Source organism: Lolium rigidum, chromosome 3 (genome assembly GCF_022539505.1).
Source record: "Lolium rigidum isolate FL_2022 chromosome 3, APGP_CSIRO_Lrig_0.1, whole genome shotgun sequence".
NCBI lineage: Eukaryota > Viridiplantae > Streptophyta > Magnoliopsida > Poales > Poaceae > Lolium > Lolium rigidum.
This window is the reverse complement of record NC_061510.1, coordinates 126,618,971-126,637,885: the sequence shown is the minus strand read 5'-3', so window position 1 is coordinate 126,637,885 and position 18,915 is coordinate 126,618,971. Positions and strand designations below refer to the sequence as shown.

The 18,915-nt window shown below is 44.7% G+C and overlaps 1 protein-coding gene and 1 pseudogene across 1 annotated transcript; one reads left to right on the top strand and one right to left on the bottom strand.

Moving 5' to 3' along the window:
- Positions 1–3,397: 3,397 nt before the first annotated feature.
- LOC124698198 lies at positions 3,398–4,188 on the bottom strand (annotated as a pseudogene).
- A 3,017-nt stretch (positions 4,189–7,205) lies between these two features.
- On the top strand, positions 7,206–8,104 carry LOC124695496 (citrate-binding protein-like). The gene is made up of 2 exons (XM_047228336.1): positions 7,206–7,496; positions 7,721–8,104. The coding sequence occupies exons 1-2, from the start codon at positions 7,206–7,208 to the stop codon at positions 8,102–8,104; spliced, it is 675 nt and encodes a 224-aa protein (XP_047084292.1).
- The last annotated feature ends 10,811 nt before the right edge of the window (positions 8,105–18,915 follow it).

The window sequence follows — 18,915 nt, the reverse complement described above, 5'->3', positions numbered from 1 at the left end:
CTATAGGCCCGGTTCGTACCACGAGCCGGGACCAAAGCCCTTCCAGCGCGAGCTCCTCGGTCGCACCACGTGTTGAGGCCTTTAGGCCCGGTTTACCTTTGAACCGGGACTAAAGGGTACCCCCTTTAGTCCCGCCTAGTTGGTCCCGGTTCGGGAACCGGGTCTAAAGGCCCAAATGGACCGGGCCTATTGCCCCGTTTTCCACTAGTGTTACAATCAACAATTAATTTTGATATACATTTTTTTCCAAGATAGAATTAGAACTAGCGGCTTATTTCATTCACGAAATACATAGGTCAATTGTAAAAGAACCATTCACAAAGCATAAATTTCTAACAGCTGAGAACAATCAGCTGGGCACGGGCTAGCCTGCAATATGAACAAAAACATTTAAAAATAGGAGCCCGCTAGACATATTGAAGAAATGTACAAAAAAGGGCTCGAGTTTATCGATCCAAGATCACGGCTCAATTGCAAGTCCTTTTGCTCTACATGATGGATTGAAGATTCTTGGTAACCGTGCAATCATATTTATGATGTTATATGTAAATAATTTTACACTTCCGCAGCAACGCGCGGGTATAGTGCTAGTATATATAGTAGCTAAACACGGCTAGCATAAACGGCGACAATGTTCGACAAGATGTGAGCACACAATCTGCTAAAGTGTCACTATAAACAGTAAATTACAATGAGCAGTGTGTGCCATTGTTCGTGGGTTCTGCAGCAAAATGTGTGGAGACGAACTTGGTTGCATAACTAATGGATGCGACGGGAGCTTGACACATTGAGGAGTAGGACGAACACTCAGCTGAGGGGCTGAGCTATCCCCCGATCGATCCTAACTGCCGGCAGCAACTTGGCAGTTGGCACCGAGAATTTGTGGGAAAAAACGTCACTGCATGTAGCACTCGTGCAGCCTGTCCTTCTCCCTCCACATCTCGCTCTCGGCAGGCCACATTAGGGCATGTACATTGGTTTAGACGGATGCTGTCTGTAATAGTACTCCATGTTATCTATAGACAATGATACAGACAGTATATACAATAGTCTGTCTGTAAGTTATCTATTTTTAGCATGGAAAAAAATAGCGCGCTATTCCAACACTAATAGCACGCTATAGCATATTTGGAGAGCCGGCGCTACGCTATTTTGGCGCTATAGCGCGCTATTCGCGTTAATAGCACGCTATAGCATGCTAATAGCGTATTTTTAGACCCACGCTATTTTTTTATAGCGCGCTATTTTTTTCCTTGATTTTTAGTCATAGCTATATGTGAGTATAAATTATAGACACCCTTCATACAACAACAAAAATAGTATACGTAAGCTGTCCGTAAGAAGCCTACGGACTATACGTAACTTTACGGACAACCTCCTTCTCTCTCCTCATTCTCTTTCCTCCACATCACTAAAATCACCTATAACTACCTCTTACTGGACAGCTGAGTCATCACCATTGTACATGCCCTTAGAATAGTGCCACCACACTCAATAAGTCATCCGAATATGACGGTGCCGGTACGAAGACTGAACACATGGGGCACAAAGTCGAACCAATAGCTCATATGCGACATTTCTTCACATTCGTATCGTCAGGAGAACGCCATTTCTCTCACAAATAGCTTCCGCACGATGTTTCACAAGGCCTAATGCAAGAGATAATGTTAGCAATGTGATCCGAGCAGGGCCCACAACTTATCCACCCCTAGCGCGGTACCTTCAGCTTGTCCACTGAGCGCACAGGACCTACCACATATCCACCATAGAGTGGGACCCACGACTTATCCCCCTTAGCACGGACCATGGACTGTCCACCGAGGGCGGGACTCACCACATATCCACCTCGGAGCGTGACCCATGACTTATCCAACTCGGTCTTAGTACAAGACGGGAGTCCGAGCCATCCCCGCGCTCGTGCTCTGCCGCCCCCATTGCGTACCGTTCCCCACCCATTATTCTGCTACTTCTTCTCCGACAACGAATCGCAGCAACGTCGGCAGCGAGAGAGATGTTGAGCACCTCTTCAGTCCCCCGCCCCCATGCCGAGGTATGGCGTAGTGTCGATGACCGGATGCCTTGACTGCCCAGGCATCGCGTCACTGAAGCGATTGGTGACTAAGAAGGAGAGGATAATGGAAACTATGGGCGCGAATTTGTGAAATGCGAGAGCAAGCTAGAGTTGGGAAGGTAAGATCTTATCTTCATCAAACAATTTCTCCGTTGCCAATTTCTGGTTTTTGTCGTTAGATTTGAAATTTGGGATTTAGGGTTAATCTTTACGATTCCAGAATCTTAAGAAATGATGTCGTTTTGAGTAGAGGGATGAAAATATTGATAGGATTCGACTGAAGGGTGCAATTAATTCGAAGGGAAACACATATAGGGAGCACCATTTTCCGTCGGTGATGGAGAAAATAGGGTCTAACATTGTTGCTACTGTGGGTGATGTGGAAGTGGAGGAAAACTTGAAGAAGTTGAGCAAGAACTTAAGAAAAATTATCGATCTAAAGAAGCATGCAAATGTGATGGCTGCTATTTTTTTATGTTTGTGTAATTGCTCTTAGGTTTGTGTGTTTGATGATCATTAGTCGTTAGGCATTGTAAGCAGTGTTTGTTTAATTCTCCAAGCTTTTTAACCCTAATGATATGGATGATTTGATGTGTGGATTAGACTTGAATAAAAGGCAACACGAATTCGGTCAAGTTTTATCTGTTTTTGGTTTGTTTTTGAGATCATCAGTATTGAATAAAAAAAATCAAAGGTTGTTGTTGGGCCCTGGCACGATGACTAGTGTTGGAATAGGCTAGGCCCAAGTAGAGATGGTGTGTGATAGAAAAGGCCTGGCCCAATGATAAATCTAGCCTGCGTTAGTTAGTGTAGTTTCGGCTTAAAAAAATATGCAATATGATGGAGATGGAACATGTCAATGAAACAATTTGTGAGCTTGTTTATTTTCTTGTCCAATGTTTTCCGTTATAAAAATAATACAATATGTTATTTCACTACTATTGATCTTGTTTATTTTCTTATATAGTATGTTTTTGCCTATATTGACGCGGATTTGGGCGGTTTGAGTCTAGTTCATATTTTTTTGTACTAGATCGGGAGTAGTATTTGAAAAATCTAAATAAAATGAACTAGACATCATTGCGAGACTAGTAAGGCAACAATCATAACATGCCGGGGTGATTCAAATAGATGCATTCTACCAAACATTAATAACCACACATTTACAAAGAATATTCCACCATATGTACATACATAAAGATAGATATTAATCCTCCTATGCACATAACAATAAATAATGCAATCCTAATGTACAAACATAGTCTCTCCAGCAACATACATATATACGCAGACATAATTAATGAACATGTCATTAATTTACTAATACTAATCTTTCTTTAGTATCTTGATGTCCTTCCAGCGAGACTCCATGAAGCTGGAGTCGTGGTTCTGCGCATACACTCCGAACTTAAAGTAGTGTGAATCACCACCCCGGCCGGACACACGCAGCTTCTCCTCGCCATCGATGAACACGGTGAGCATAGACCCTTCACGTCATGGACCACATTCAATTTAAACCAACGGTCATAGATGTTGTCTTCAACGAGTTGCCTGTCATAGTAACGCAACGCGCCGTTGTAAACATGCAACATGAGTGTGGTGGCCGTCTCACTGCCTCCAAAAACCTGCATGATGGACACACCCGATGTACCGAAGGGGACATAGCCGTACCCCTCGAACTGCCACACGCCTGAGCTATAGTCATATCCCTACATGTAGAAGAATAAGTAATGTTAATGTATACCATCGTACAAGAAAATGTAACGATCACTACATCTTATACAAGAATATATAATGACTACTAATTATGTTGGTAAGTAACTTACTTCCATCCTGATCTCTGTTCTTGGGCTGGTGTGGCTCTGGCGGGCATGAGGCTTGTCAGAGGAAAGCACCCACAACTTCCGCACGGTGCCATCGAAGCTATACCGCGATCCACTCGCCTCGTTGTACGGTCTTTGCAGCTCAAAGTTACTCTCTTTGAGGCTCACTGCCGTGAACCCATCCGTCGGGTTGGTGGTTTTTGGTGCCCGGGCGCCCCTTGCCCCAACGTATGAAGAAGATGCCAACACGACAAGTAGAGCCACACAAATCCAAGACAGAGCATGAGGAGCCATGTGCACTTTATATGTGTGTGACTTCTGCTCTCTGCCTTCTTCAGTTGTCTACTTGTCCCTCGATGTAGAGGCTTGTAATGAGATATGGGACTACCGAGATTCTATGTGGCTTATATAGTTCTGGAGCCCGGATTTCCCTATACTTGGAGAAACTGACAGCTTTTCTATTCCAAACTAGAGAATTGATAGCTTAATTAAATAGTACTCTTGATGTTTACAGTTACACAAGGAGGATACGTTGAACAAGTGTGTCGAATTGAACATGGCTTTTTTTCGAAGTGTGCTGAATTGAACATGGATTATTAAGTGATCAGTGGTCAGTTGAATGTTCCTTTTAGTGCGTACAAGATGAGGTTGACTGTGGCTAGCCAGTTTTGATTTGATTTGTTTTCGGCCAGCATTTGCGTGAGTGAATAGAGGTTTTGCCTTTCTTTTGGATGCTTCGCTGGGTCCTCCCTTTCAGCCTCGAAATTACCTTCCCAGCTGAATCTGCTCGCTAATGACAAATTCAACATCTGAGTGGTCTGAAAACAACGGTTTATGGTATGGTAACTTAGATCGATTTTGTTAGACGTTTTCTGAAAAAAAATGCAATATCTCAGTTGTGATGAACTTCTGGAACCTAGGGGTTTCTCTATTTACAGGCTCAGTATTAATTAGCAACGAATTTGCTTTCCCATCTCGGCTGGTTGCTTGATCTAGCATAAGCCGCTGATAATTCGAGGCATGATGAATTTCCCAAGCAAGTAGCTAAGGTGGACTGTTTAAATTACAATCAGAGGAGCGAAACCCTCCCTCCCTCCCGCGATCCGCGCCGCCCCCGCGGCGGCCGGGCCGCGCCTCTTCTCCAAGCCTCCCCAGCCTTCCTCCTCCGCCCTCCCCTGCCGCCGCCGTCGGTGTGTGCCGCCGGGCGTTGCCCGCGCGGTGCCGGCGGCGGCGGGGCTGATTCTACCCGCCGCGAAGATGGGGGCGCGGGGTCCTCGGGCTAGCGGCGGGGCAGCGTGGAACCTGCTCGTCGGGTGGGAGGAGGGGCGGCGGCGCGGCCGTTGGCGGCGGAGCAGCGCAGGCGGCGCCATGGCAGGGCCCGCTCGACCCAGATCTGGGCCCAGGCGGGGCCCGGAGGGGCTCGGCGGTCGCTCTGCGCTTGGCAAGCCGGCGGCGCTCCCTGGAGGAAGAGAAGGCAGGGCCGTGGTGGATGGGCGACGGCGGCACTCCGGCCGGCCAGCTGCAGCGTAGCAGCGGGGCTTTACGGGCCCTTTTGGGTCCGGCCGGGCCAGTTCGGGCCTGGTTTGCCTCGTAGCCTCGTCCGGTCGGCTTCCGCGAAGGCGGTGGAGGCAGTTCCCTCCCGCGTGGCCGCGGTGCTGCTGCCCCCGTCCCCGCTGCATCCCTTTTCTTCCTCTAGGCCCTACCCCGGTGACCACAGTTAGGCGGCGAGGATAGCTTCAAGACCGTGGTGGCTTGTGCTGGTGGGCGGCATGTTAGGTGGAGTACGTCGGAGCATCTAGGGTGGTCGGTTTGGAGGTCGGGAGAAATCCCTGTCGGCATGCTCGACACCGACGCGGTGGCGCCTGCGGGTGTCACCCTGCCTTCCTGAAGGGCGTCGGGTGTACCTCCTCCTCAATCCCCTCCGCATACCGGGGGAAACCCTAGGACTAGTCCGGGCAGCGGCGGCGTCATCGCCGTCTCCTTGGTGAAGGTGTTGCTTGGTATGCGGCGCCTCGACGTGCTAGGAGCGTGGTGGTACTTCTCCGGAGGGCGCAGCGGTTGCGGGTCGCCATCGTTTTCGTCGATCTGCCGGTGTCGGCATTGTTTTTCTTTCCTTTCTTTTTCTTTTCTTTTGTGCTTGGTTGTGCTGCGGCCCAGCGCGTTCGTTGTATCGGGTCGTTTGCTATATTAATATAGCGAAAGCCTAGTTCGAAGAAGAATTCGAGGCATGATGAGGATCGCCCTTCGCTATGGTATTACGGACCCGGCCTGAATCTATCAGACTGGGAAGAAGGCACAGGATATTCTGTCTTTTCTCATTTCACGCCGTAAACCATACGACGGGTTGATTACAGTCTTTTAGAGTTTGCAACAAACTTCAGATCCAGCAGTTACATGTGGGATCCGGTGCATACAGCTGTACGTGAACAGCTCAAACCCTTCTCCCATATTAAACTGCCGTGTCGTTCACGAGGCAACGCGGAAGAACACTTTCACCATTTGAATTACCGTCGGTAACACGAAAATAACAACGTGCCGTCAATGCTAATTACTGCTTCTTCAAAAGTTCAGCTTTTCACGAGCGTATGCAGGCTGGCGTCTGTGCATACGTTTTGATCCAGCATGCAATATGCATGCACAAAAGTTTTGTGGTAAATAGCTTTAGGAGAGATCATTTCTACATATATGCTTAATTACAAGCTAATCTATTATTTTGCCTTTATAATATTTATAGATACCCCCTACATCAATCTTGCATTTTTCAAAAAGCCTCCGGAAAATTCTTATGTAATCACTCTAACTCTCTAAGTAACTAGTCCATGGAACATTTTATTCTGGAGAACGTACGATCAGGCGTTTATTTTGGATATAGCGAGCCGGTTCAGCATCGCATGTAATTTCGAGGCTCAAAGGGAGCACTCAACGATGCATCCAGAAGAGAAGAAATCAACTTAGGTTGATGCAGGCTAAAAACAAATCTAATCTAAACTGGCTAGCTACTCAGTCAATGTCATCGTGTACGCACAAGAAATGAATATTATACTAACTAGTGGTCAGTTCATAGAAAAATCCATCGCATTTTACCCAACGTATGCTCTATTTGTAAACATCACTATTGAGTGCTATTTAATTACTTAAGCTGTCAATTCTCGAGTTTAGAGAAGAAATCTCTCCAAGTATACAGAGTTCCGGACCCAAGAACTATATAAACCACAGGAAGCTGATGATTAGTCTCACATCTCACCACAAGCCTCTGCAACGGCAGACAACTATAGAAGGCGAAGCAGCAACTACAGACATATAAAGTACAGATGGCTCCTCATGCTTTGTCTTGGGTTAGTGTGTCTATGATTATCTTCATGGTGTCATCGTCGTGTGTCGCGGCGAGGAGCGCACGGGCACCCAAAATCTCCGACCCGACGAGCGGGTTTACGGCTGTGAGCCTTGACCCGAGCAACTTTGAGCTACAGAGACCGTACGACGAGGCAAGCGATGCACGATACAGCTTCGACGGCACTGTGCGCAAGCTGTGGGTGCTCTATTCCGACAAGCCACACGCCCGCCAGAGCAACACCATGCCAAGAACAGAGATCAAGATGTCTGTAAGTTAATTACCGACATAACTTTCGGTTGAGTGCATCTTTGTTATGTAGGGGTATAGTGTTGAACTTTATGCTTCTATGTATTGATGCGGGGTTTCGATTCAGTAAAAATTCATTTATCAAAAAATACCAACGACATAACTAATATAATTATTGAATATATATTTCGGTATAAGATCTACTTAATTGCTGATATGTTACTTTCGATATTCTTCTACCTGCAGGGGTACGATTATAGCTCGGGCGTGTGGCAGTTCGAGGGCTATGGGTATGTCCCCTCCGGCACATCAGGTGTGTGCATCATGCAGGTGTTTGGAGCTAGTGAGGCGGCCAGCACGCTCATGTTACACGTCTACGACGGTGCTCTGCGTTACTACAACAGGCAGCTCGTCGAGGACAACATCTACAACCGGTGGTTTAAATTGAATGTGGTTCATGACGTCGAAGCGTCCAAGCTCACTGTGTATATCGATGGTGAGGAGAAGCTGCATGTCAATGGCCGTGGTAGCAACACACACTACTTCAAGTTCGGCGTGTATGCGCAGCGCCACGACTCTAACCGCATGGAGTCTCACTGGAAGGACGTGAGGATTCTCAAGAAACACTAGAATTGGTTATGTTAGCATATATGTATATTGCTGGAGCGGCCATATTATATGTTTTGTTCACATTTATTTTGATATCTATTTCTTATTAATTTGCGCGGATATTTTCTCTCATGCATATATGACGCGAGTAGTATGTATATACATGCATGTTCTTTTTAATGTATATATACAACGAGTTGGCGTATATATGACAATCCATGTATGTCCCAATGTTCCACTTCGACCCAACTAGATAGGCAGCACGGCTTGCCTCGTGGTATCTGTGGTTTCTCCGGAGTTATTTCGTTAGGACATATGTTCGACCAAATTGATGAACAGTCTTTCTCAGATTATGTTGGTTTTTGTTTTGTTTGGATGTTCTTGTATTGTTCTCTTTTATTGCCTAATTCAACTTTTGAAGTGCATGAGCAACAAAGAGAGTGACCATACTATGGAAGCATAAATAGTTGAGATCATGTTACAATGCAAGGAGCAGTCTAGGTACGCCACATGATCCACCAAACAACAAAAATATGTAAACTCATTAATTGTGTAATATAGTATTTTCCTTCCCCACAAGAACGGGCGAAGAGGGTAAAGACAATCACTAAACCATAGTCAGGCTAACAAGAGCCTTACATCTGCCTCACTAGATGGCAAATTGCACTAGAAACAATTTCCGTGGCACTCAGCCGCCACCAGAGAAATAGTCACCAATAAAACTCATTTTGCTGATATCATTTTGTCGTAAAGGGGCAACACCGCTTCTGCACCAGTCGATGAATACGACCGTTTGTTTCGTTATTAAAGACTAACAAAGTATATCACCTTATTACACCCTGAAATCTATTCAAGGACGCTTATAAATTGCGCCACAATAGATTAAGCGGTTGTACCTATAACAGTCGTGGTAGGTATATGCTATTCCAACATTAGTTCTTGTTGTGCTATGTATGAATGGTCATGTGTAAATATAAAATTTGGATCAATATTCCATACATCGGTATTATTAGACATTCAGTTTCCATATTCATCCGTTCATATCGTAATATATTAAATCTAAAAGAGAAAAAAGGGAGTGTCGTGGTCTTCATCCTTCAACAGGTTCTAAATATGAAAAGCTATCTACAAAGAAGTAGGGTTCAATTTTTTGTGGCCAAAGAAGATCGTCCACCTTGATTACGATCTTCTTTGTTTGCCTTGGGGACAAAAAATTTCCGGGGGGGGGGGGTGATTATACGCACTAGCAACAATGCAACAATATACGGAACTGTTTCGTGATGGTTAATAAATATCATCCATATTATTTGAGAAGTTGAATGTATAATTTATAGCTAAGATTTCACATAAGATTGCTCGGTACGTGACAGATTCCATGTCAATCACCACCTAGAAAAAACAACTCCCATAATAGAGTCCCATTTTTTTGAAACCATAATATATTAAGTCAGCAAGCTACCTCATTAAAAACCTTTCAGTCCCCTTAGATACCCTGGTAATGAAAATAATGCGTCGGAAACTTGCTGCTTTCAAATAACATAATAGTTACATCGTCTATGAGTTTGCTAATGATAAGTTAGGGGCTTCATCGACCCAATTACAAGAATTTTTGTCACAAAAACTATTCCTAGCTAACTCATGAGAAACACATTTTGCCTCCCTTGGACAGTATCAAAATTCAACATTTCCGATAGTAGTAGCCAGCTTGGTGCAATTAGCATAAATAGCTGATGAGTTAGCTATTGTGAGCTGCCTATCATGATCAAGATCATCTATTTGTAATCCTTCATGTTGTGTTTGTTGGGATCCGATGAATATTGAATACTATGTCAAGTTGATTATCAATCTATCATATATGTTATTTATGTTCTTGCATGCTCTCCGTTGCTAGTAGAGGCTGCGGCCAAGTTGATACTTGTGACTCCAAGAGGGAGTATTTATGCTCGATAGTGGGTTCATGCCTCCATTAAATGCGGGACAGTGACGAGAAAGTTCTAAGGTTGTGGATGTGTTGTTGCCACTAGGGATAAAACATCGATGCTTTGTCTAAGGATATTTGTGTTGATTACATTACGCACCATACTTAATGCAATTATCTATTGTTTACAACTTAATACTGGAAGGGGTTCGGATGATAACCTGAAAGTGGACTTTTTAGGCATAGATGCATGCTGGATAGCGGTCTATGTACTTTGTCGTAATGCCTTGATTAAATCTCATAGTACTCATCATGATATATGTATGTGCATTGTTATGCCTTCTTTATTTGTCAATTGCCCAAGCTGTAATTTGTTCACCCAACATCTGTTTATCTTATGGGAGAGACACCACTAGTGATCTGTGGACCCCGATCCTATTCTTTACATCTGAAATACAATCTACTGCAATTGTTCTTTCTTGTTCTTCGCAAATAATCATCATCTTCCACACAATACGTTTAATCCTTTGTTTACAGCAAGCCGGTGAGATTGACAACCTCACACATTACGTTGGGGCAAAGTACTGTGATTGTGTTGTGCAGGTTCCACGTTGGCGCCGGAATCCCTGGTGTTGCGCCGCACTACACTCTGCCACCAACAACCTTCAACGTTCTTCTTGACTCCTACTGGTTCGATAAACATTGGTTTCTTACTTAGGGAAACTTGCTGCTGCGCGCATCACACCTTCCTCTTGGGGTTCCCAACGGACGTGTCAACTACACGCATCAAGCAAATTTTTGGCGCCGTTGCCGGGGAGATCAAGACACGCTGCAAAGGGAGTCTCCCACTTCCAATCTCTTTACTTTGTTTTTGTCTTGCTTTACTTTATTTTATTTACTGCTTTGTTTGCTCTTATATCAAAAAAACAAAAAAAAATTAGTTGCTAGTTTTACTTTATTTACTGTCTTGTTCTCTATATCAAAAACACAAAAAAAATTAGTTACTTGCATTTACTTTATTTATTTTGCTTAATTTACTACTGCTAAAAATGAGTAATCCGGAAGTTGAAGTTCGTTCCTTTAAGCAACAGGGGGAGAAAGTTTTAAAGATGCTTGGTATAGAATTAGCGATGCTCATCATAGGTGCATTAAGAAACACTCCACTATTATACTACTTAGGAACTTTTATGTTGGTATCTCTAGTTGGAATAGATATGTTCTTGATACTCTGGCGGGAGGTAATTTCCTAGGCACTCCTGCTTTAGAAGGTAGTTGCATTATTGAGAGTCTAGTTGGAATACCACCTGTTAATGAAGCTAAAATTGAAACCTCTCTTGAAGATGTTATGAAAAAGTTGGAGGGCATAGAGAAAGATCTTCCAAGTATTGAGACTAAATTGGGAATATTACTTAATAGCACTGATAAACTTGATAAATCTCTAGGTGGAATTAATGAGAGAATTGCCGTTTTAGAAACTTGTGCTACTCATGATAATCGAACCCATAGGATTAGTGAACTTGAAGAAGCTATGGGAACCTTGGGTTCAACTTTTTCTTCTCTTAAGTTTAAGGAGAAAGCTTATATGGGTAAGGAGCAAAAATTCATGTATGCCTCTAAAGTTCCTAAGCCAAAAAGCTATTATAGGCCTAAAATTGACAAAGCCCTTAGCACCACTACGGATGGGGGAGCATCTAAAATACCTATTGATGTTGATGCTTCATCTCTTGATAATACTTGATATACACTTTCTGCGCCTAGCTGAAAGGCGTTAAAGAAAAGCGCTTATGCGAGACAGCCCATTATTTTACTTCTGCACCTTTATTTTATATTTGAGTCTTGGAAGTTGTTATTACTGTATCAACCTCTCCTTATCTTTATTTTAATGCATTGTTGTGCCAAGTAAAGTCTTTGATAGTAAAGCCAATACTAGATTTGGATTACTGCGCAGGAACAGATTTCTTGCTGTCACGAATTTGAGCAGTAGTCTCTGTAGAAAATTTAAACAAATCTGCCAATTTACGTGCGTGATCCTCAGATATGTACGCAACTTTCATTCAATTTGGGAATTTTCATCTGAGCAAGTCTGGTGCCTCTTTAAAATTCGTCTTTACGGACTGTTCTGTTTTGACAGATTCTGCCTTTTATTTCGCATTGCTTGTTTTGCTATGTTTGATGGATTTCTTTGTTCCATTAACTTTCAGTAGCTTTGTGCAATGTCCAGAAGTGTTAAAAATGATTATGTCACCTCTGAATATATGAATTATGCATCGACCCTCTAATGAGTTTGTTTCGAGTTTGGTGTGGAGGAATTTTCAAGGGTCAAGAGAGGAGGATGATACAATATGATCAAGAAGAGTGAAAAGTCAAAGCTTGGGGATGCCCCCGTGGTTCATCCCTGCATATTTTAAGAAGATTCAAGCGTCTAAGCTTGGGGAGGCCCAAGGCATCCCTTCTTCATCGACAACTTATCAGGTCACCTCTAGTGAAACTATATTTTTAGTCCGTCACATCTTATGTGCTTTACTTGGAGCGTCTGTTTGTTTTTGTTTTCGTTTTTGTTTGAATAAATCGGATCCTAGCATTATTTGTTTGGGAGAGAGACACGCTCCGCTGTTTCGTATGAACACATGTGTTCTTAGCTTTATCTTTAAATGTTCATTGCGAAAGTTGGACTATTTCATTCATTGTTATATGGTTGGAAACGGAAAATGCCGCATGTGGTAAATGGTTTAATGTTTTGAATAATTTGATACTTGGAAATTTTTGTGCTCATATAGATCATGTTTAAGCTCTTGCATCATGTACCTTGTACTCATTAATGAATAACTACATAGAGCTTGTTAAAATTTGGTTTGCATGATTGATCTCTAGAGTCTAGATATTTTCACGGTTGAGGTGTTTGAACAACAAGGAGACAATATAAAGTCTTATAATAGTTACAATATGTTCATATGTGAGTTTTGCTGCACCTTTTATACTTGAGTTTGCTTCAAACAACCTTGCTAGCCTATCCTTGTATTGAGAGGAATTCTTCTCGTGCATCCAAATCCTTGAGCCAATAACCATGCCATTTGTGTCCACCATACCTACCTACTACATGGTATTTCTCCGCCATTCCAAAGTAAATTACTTGAGTGCTACCTTTAAAAATTCTATTCTTTGCCTTTGCAATATATAGCTCATGGGAAAAGTAGCCTTAAAAACTATTGTGGTGAAGAATATGTACTTATGTGTCTTATCTCTTAATAAGTTGCTTGTTGAGCGGTAACCATGTTTACGGGGACGCCATCAACTTTTACCTTTGTTGAATATCATGTGAGTTGCTATGCATGTTCGTCTTGTCTGAAGTAAGGGAGATTTTCATGATCAAATGGTTTGAGTATGCATACTTGTTAGAGAAGAACATTGGGCCGCTAACTAAAGCCATGATTCATGGTGGAAGTTTCGAGTGTGGACAACTAATCCTCAATCTCTTATGAGAATTTTAACTCGTTGTTGAATGCTTATGCATTAAAGAGGAGTCCATTATCACGTTGTCTATGTTGTCCCGGTATGGATGTCTAAGTTGAGAATAATCAAAAGCGAGAAATACAATGCGAGCTTTCTCCTTAGACCTTTGTACAGGCGGCATAGAGGTACCCCTTTGTGACACTTGGTTGAAACATATGCTATGCAATGATAATCCGTATTAATCCAAGATAATTAGGACAAGGTGCGAGCACTATTAGTATACTATGCATGAGGCTTTCAACTTATAAGATATCTTATACATAACACATATGCTTTATTACTACCGTTGACAAAATTGTTTCTTGTTTTCAAAATGAAAAGCTCTAGCACAAATATAGTAATCAATGCTTCCCTCTGCGAAGGGCCTATCTTTTACTTTATTGTTGAGTCAGTTTGCCTATTCTTTCTATCCCAGAAGCAAACACTTGTGTCAACTGTGTGCATTGATTCTAACATGTTTACTTATTGCACTTGTTATATTACTTTTTGTTGACAATTATCCATGAGATATACATGTTGAAGTTGAAAGCAACCGCTGAAACTTATATTTTCCTTTGTGTTGCTTCAATGCCTTTACTTTGAATTTATTGCTTTATGAGTAACTCTTATGCAAGTCTTATTGATGCTTGTCTTGAAAGTATTATTCATGAAAAGTCTTTGCTATATGATTCATTTGTTTACTCATTATCTTCATCATTGCTTCGAATCGCTGCATTCATCTCATATGCTTTACAATAGTATGATCAAGATTATGATAGCATGTCACTTCAAAAATTATCTTTGTTATCGTTTACCTACTCGAGGGCGAGTAGGAACTAAGCTTGGGGATGCTTGATACGTCTCAAACGTATCTATAATTTCTTATGTTTCATGCTACTTTTATGATGATACTCACATGTTTTATACACATTATATGTCATATTTATGCATTTTCCGGCACTAACCTATTGACGAGATGCCGAAGAGCCGATTCTTGTTTTCTCGCTGTTTTTGGTTTCAGAAATCCTAGTAAGAAAATATTCTCGGAATTGGACGAAATCAACGCCCAGGGTCCTATTTTTGCACGAAGCTTCCAGAAGTCCGAAGAGGAAACGAAGTGGGGCCACGGGGCGCCGCCACAGTAGGGCGGCGCGGCCAACAGGGGGCCCGCGCGGCCCTGTTGTGTGGGGCCCCTGTGACGCCCCTTGACCTGCCCTTCCGCCTACTTAAATTCTTCGTCGCGAAACCCCCAGTACCGAGAGCCACGATACGGAAAACCTTACAGAGACGCCGCCGCCAATCCCATCTCGGGGGATTCAGGAGATCGCCTCCGGCACCCTGCCGGAGAGGGGAATCATCTCCCAGAGGTCTCTTCATCGCCATGATCGCCTCCGGATCGATGTGTGAGTAGTCCACCCCTGGACTATGGGTCCATAGCAGTAGCTAGATGGTTGTCTTCTCCTCATTGTGCTATCATGTTAGATCTTGTGAGCTGCCTATCATGATCAAGATCATCTATTTGTAATCCTTCATGTTGTGTTTGTTGGGATCCGATGAATATTGAATACTATGTCAAGTTGATTATCAATCTATCATATATGTTATTTATGTTCTTGCATGCTCTCCGTTGCTAGTAGAGGCTCTGGCCAAGTTGATACTTGTGACTCCAAGAGGGAGTATTTATGCTCGATAGTGGGTTCATGCCTCCATTAAATATGGGACAGTGACAGAAAGTTCTAAGGTTGTGGATATCTTGTTGCCACTAGGGATAAAACATCGATGCTTTGTCTAAGGATATTTGTAATGATTACATTACGCACCATACTTAATGCAATTGTCCGTTGTTTACAACTTAATGCTTGGAAGGGGTTCGGATGATAACATGAAAGTGGACTTTTTAGGCATAGATGCATGCTGGATAGCGGTCTATGTACTTTGTCGTAATGCCCTGATTAAATCTCATAGTACTCATCATGATATATGTATGTGCATTGTTATGCCTTCTTTATTTGTCAATTGCCCAAGCTGTAATTTGTTCACCCAACATCTGTTTATCTTATGGGAGAGACACCACTAGTGAACTATGGACCCCGAGTCCTATTCTTTACATACTGAAATACAATCTCTGCAATTGTTCTTTCTTGTTCTTCGCAAACAATCATCATCTTCCACACAATACGTTTAATCCTTTGTTTACGGCAAGCCGGTGAGATTGACAACCTTCACTTGTTACGTTGGGGCAAAGTACTGTGATTATGTTGTGCAGGTTCCACGTTGGCGCCGGAATCCCTGGTGTTGCGCCGCACTACACTCCGCCACCAACAACCTTCAACGTGCTTCTTGACTCCTACTGGTTCGATAAACCTTGGTTTCTTGCTGAGGGAAACTTGCTGCTGTGCGCATCACACCTTCCTCTTGGGGTTCCCAATGGACGTGTCAACTACACGCATCAGTAGGCAACGACAGTTGGCGCCCACCATGGGGCCAACAGCGTCTGGAGGCCGGAACCGGGAGGGTTCCGCCATGGGAAGCTACGACGAATCCATCGCTGTGGGGCGTGTTCTTTACGCCGGAAAATTCCCGATCGTCCCTCAGGACGAGTGCTGGATTCCGGCTAGGACCGACCCCGTCAAGCTCTCCATCGTCCCAATTGGCGGCATTCACATCTTCATCGGCGAAACCATCGATCTCGACGGAAACGCCTACAGTAAGTAACGGCCGACGCGACCGCCGCCTGAGCAGGACGCGGTCGCGAAGATCCGATCCGAGATGCTGGAGCTTCCTAAGGAAGATTCCGCCTTAGATCCGGAAAAATCAAAACCCACCCAATCCGCCCTGAGCGAGGAAACAACGGTGGAAGACCAATGCGGATCCGCACGGGTCTCCCGGGTGTTAGAGAAGCAAAGGTGTCACTTCGTGCACTTCCTCGCACATACCGCTGGAACCGCTCCTCCTCCGGAAGACGCGGGACCCATGCGGGTTGATGAAGTCGGAACCGACGACGCCCGGAACAGCATGAGGCTGCCGGAGACGACAGCGCACCGGATCGGCAAGGGAGGCCGGAGACGTAGAAGAATCAATCCTGGGCAACCTCAGTCCAACTTCCGACTATGCTTCATCCATGAACACGGAGGAATTCGACCAAGCTTTGAAGGAGCTAGAAGGTGAAAAGGAAGCTGACGCGGAATCTGCCCCACCTAAGCAGGTCCTAGCGACCATAACTGGGTTAGGCGAAGACGCTGACGAAGAAGCTCCCGCAGCAGCAGCCCTCCCAATAGCGTCCTACTCGGATACTCCGCCATCGCGACCTCGTCGCCGTGCTGCGTCAGAATCCGGAGAAGACAACTTTTCGGGGACAAGGATTGCCGACCCCGGAAGAGCTCGCGGAGCAAGCAGGCATAGGAGCCCTAGTTCACACAGAAGTCCTGAACAAGCCTATAACTCCGGAGGAAGCCACCGATCCAGTAGCTCTATAAGCAACAAGAAGGGAGATGCTGGCTACGGCCAAGAAAATCTCCACCACCGCAGCCGCGATGTTGGAGGAAAGGCAAGAAGCTCAAGAAGTAATGGATAACTTTCTCAAAAGAGAACATGAAGCCGTTGACTCCTTGCAGAAGGCCAAGAAACTCCGAGAACATTGGGAGGCCAAAATAAAGGAAAATAATAAGATCTAGCGGAAAGCTATTGGCCCCCGCAAGATCACCTTTGCAACTCCCTCCAATCTGCGGCCACTCACAACTCCGAAGGAGAACATGCGAAGGTTGCGGAACTTCTGAACAAGAAGAATGAGGAAATCGACATCAACCACCTCCGCACGCTCGTCGCTTCAGCGGTGTAGCAACAGAGCAAGGCAGACACTTCGCGCAAGTTGGAATCTAACCCAGAGTTATGTGTTTCAACTGCGCAAAAGGACTCCTCCAGAAGCAAGCATCACGACGACGAATCGCGCACCGGATCCTCCGAGCGCAGGAGGAGAACCAGAGAACACCCAAATCCAATCCCTGTGCCATCAAAGACACCTCCGTCAGATCCAAAGAAGGGAAAGGATGCGAAGTACACTGGTAGGAACAAGTACCGAAATCCGTCACCTCCGCCCAACGGATACCCGCGTCCTCCACCTCCTCGCCGCCGTAGTACAGCCAGAAACACCAGACCCCATGAGACTGGTGGAATAAACATCCGCGACAACGTGGTCCCTCAGAGGAACAGGAACAGAGAGTGCACGCTGGAACCCCATCGGAGCTGACACGAGGAGCGCGACCCGGAGTCTCGCAGAAGCCGGAACGACGAAGGCAGCCAGCACCATGGTGAAGGCAGCCACCAAGCCTCTTCTCCCGTGCAAGCTTGAATAACTTCCATAGAATCAGATTTTGCTACAACATTATTTGATGGGGATATGCTCAAGGGGTGCATCATCGGTCTCACTCGCGGTAGGAAAGGAGGCCCAGAAGGAGATCCGGTCGACAAAGGCGGCTGGACCTGAAGATCTGGAGCGGCTGGGCTAAAACCACGGAGGTGGCTACTTGGATCGGAGACCCATGCGGCCGAAGATCAAGATTACTTGAGCGGGGCATAATAAATCTCGTACTTGTAGCAAGCGATATGATTCGGACTTATCCTCATGTAACCCTAGATCGGGGGTGCTCATATAAACCCCCAAGCTAAACCCTAGATGACACACAATCCGAGATCCCATCTCACCACTATAAGCTCTCGGCGTAACCGCCGACCGAGCCTCCCCATTGCAATCTCCCTACCGAGCAATAGATCTAGCAGGACGTAGGCCTTTTACTCTCCGGAGGGGCTGAACCTGGGTAAAACCTCGCGTCTTGTGCACCTCGCTCCGCAGATGGCTACGTCGCCTTGCTCCTGCATCCACGAAGTGTTGCACCCTGTAGCACCTACCGTGGTCATATCCATGACATTATTGCATCCTAGATGATTTGCAAGAGACAATCCTTCTCTCATGGCAGTGGCTTCAGTCGGCTGTAGCTGATGCAGCATTGGGAAGAAAGAGAGAGGATGCCGCTACAAAACGTCCATCATAATCACAAAATGACCTCCCCTACAGCACCTACATGGGAATCATGGTGGAAAGAGCCATCAACATTTACCTCAACTTGTCTTGGATTGTGTATACTCCATCTAGCACCCAGCCTGCTTGGTTTTGCGACGGCCTTTGCAGCATTGGATGTGATAGTCAACACTGATATCTTGCATTGGAACATAGGCGGGACAGCTTCGTCATGTGTACGTCGTCGTATAATCCACCACAAATACCAACATGCCACCGCGATAACCTCCTTAATACCAATCTCAAACCTTGGAAAAACATCATCTTGCCTCCTAAAGAGAATCTCTAGGACCACGGAACTAGCTCTATCTTCCACCGATGTCTCTTCCATTAAATGAGCTAGACCGAGAT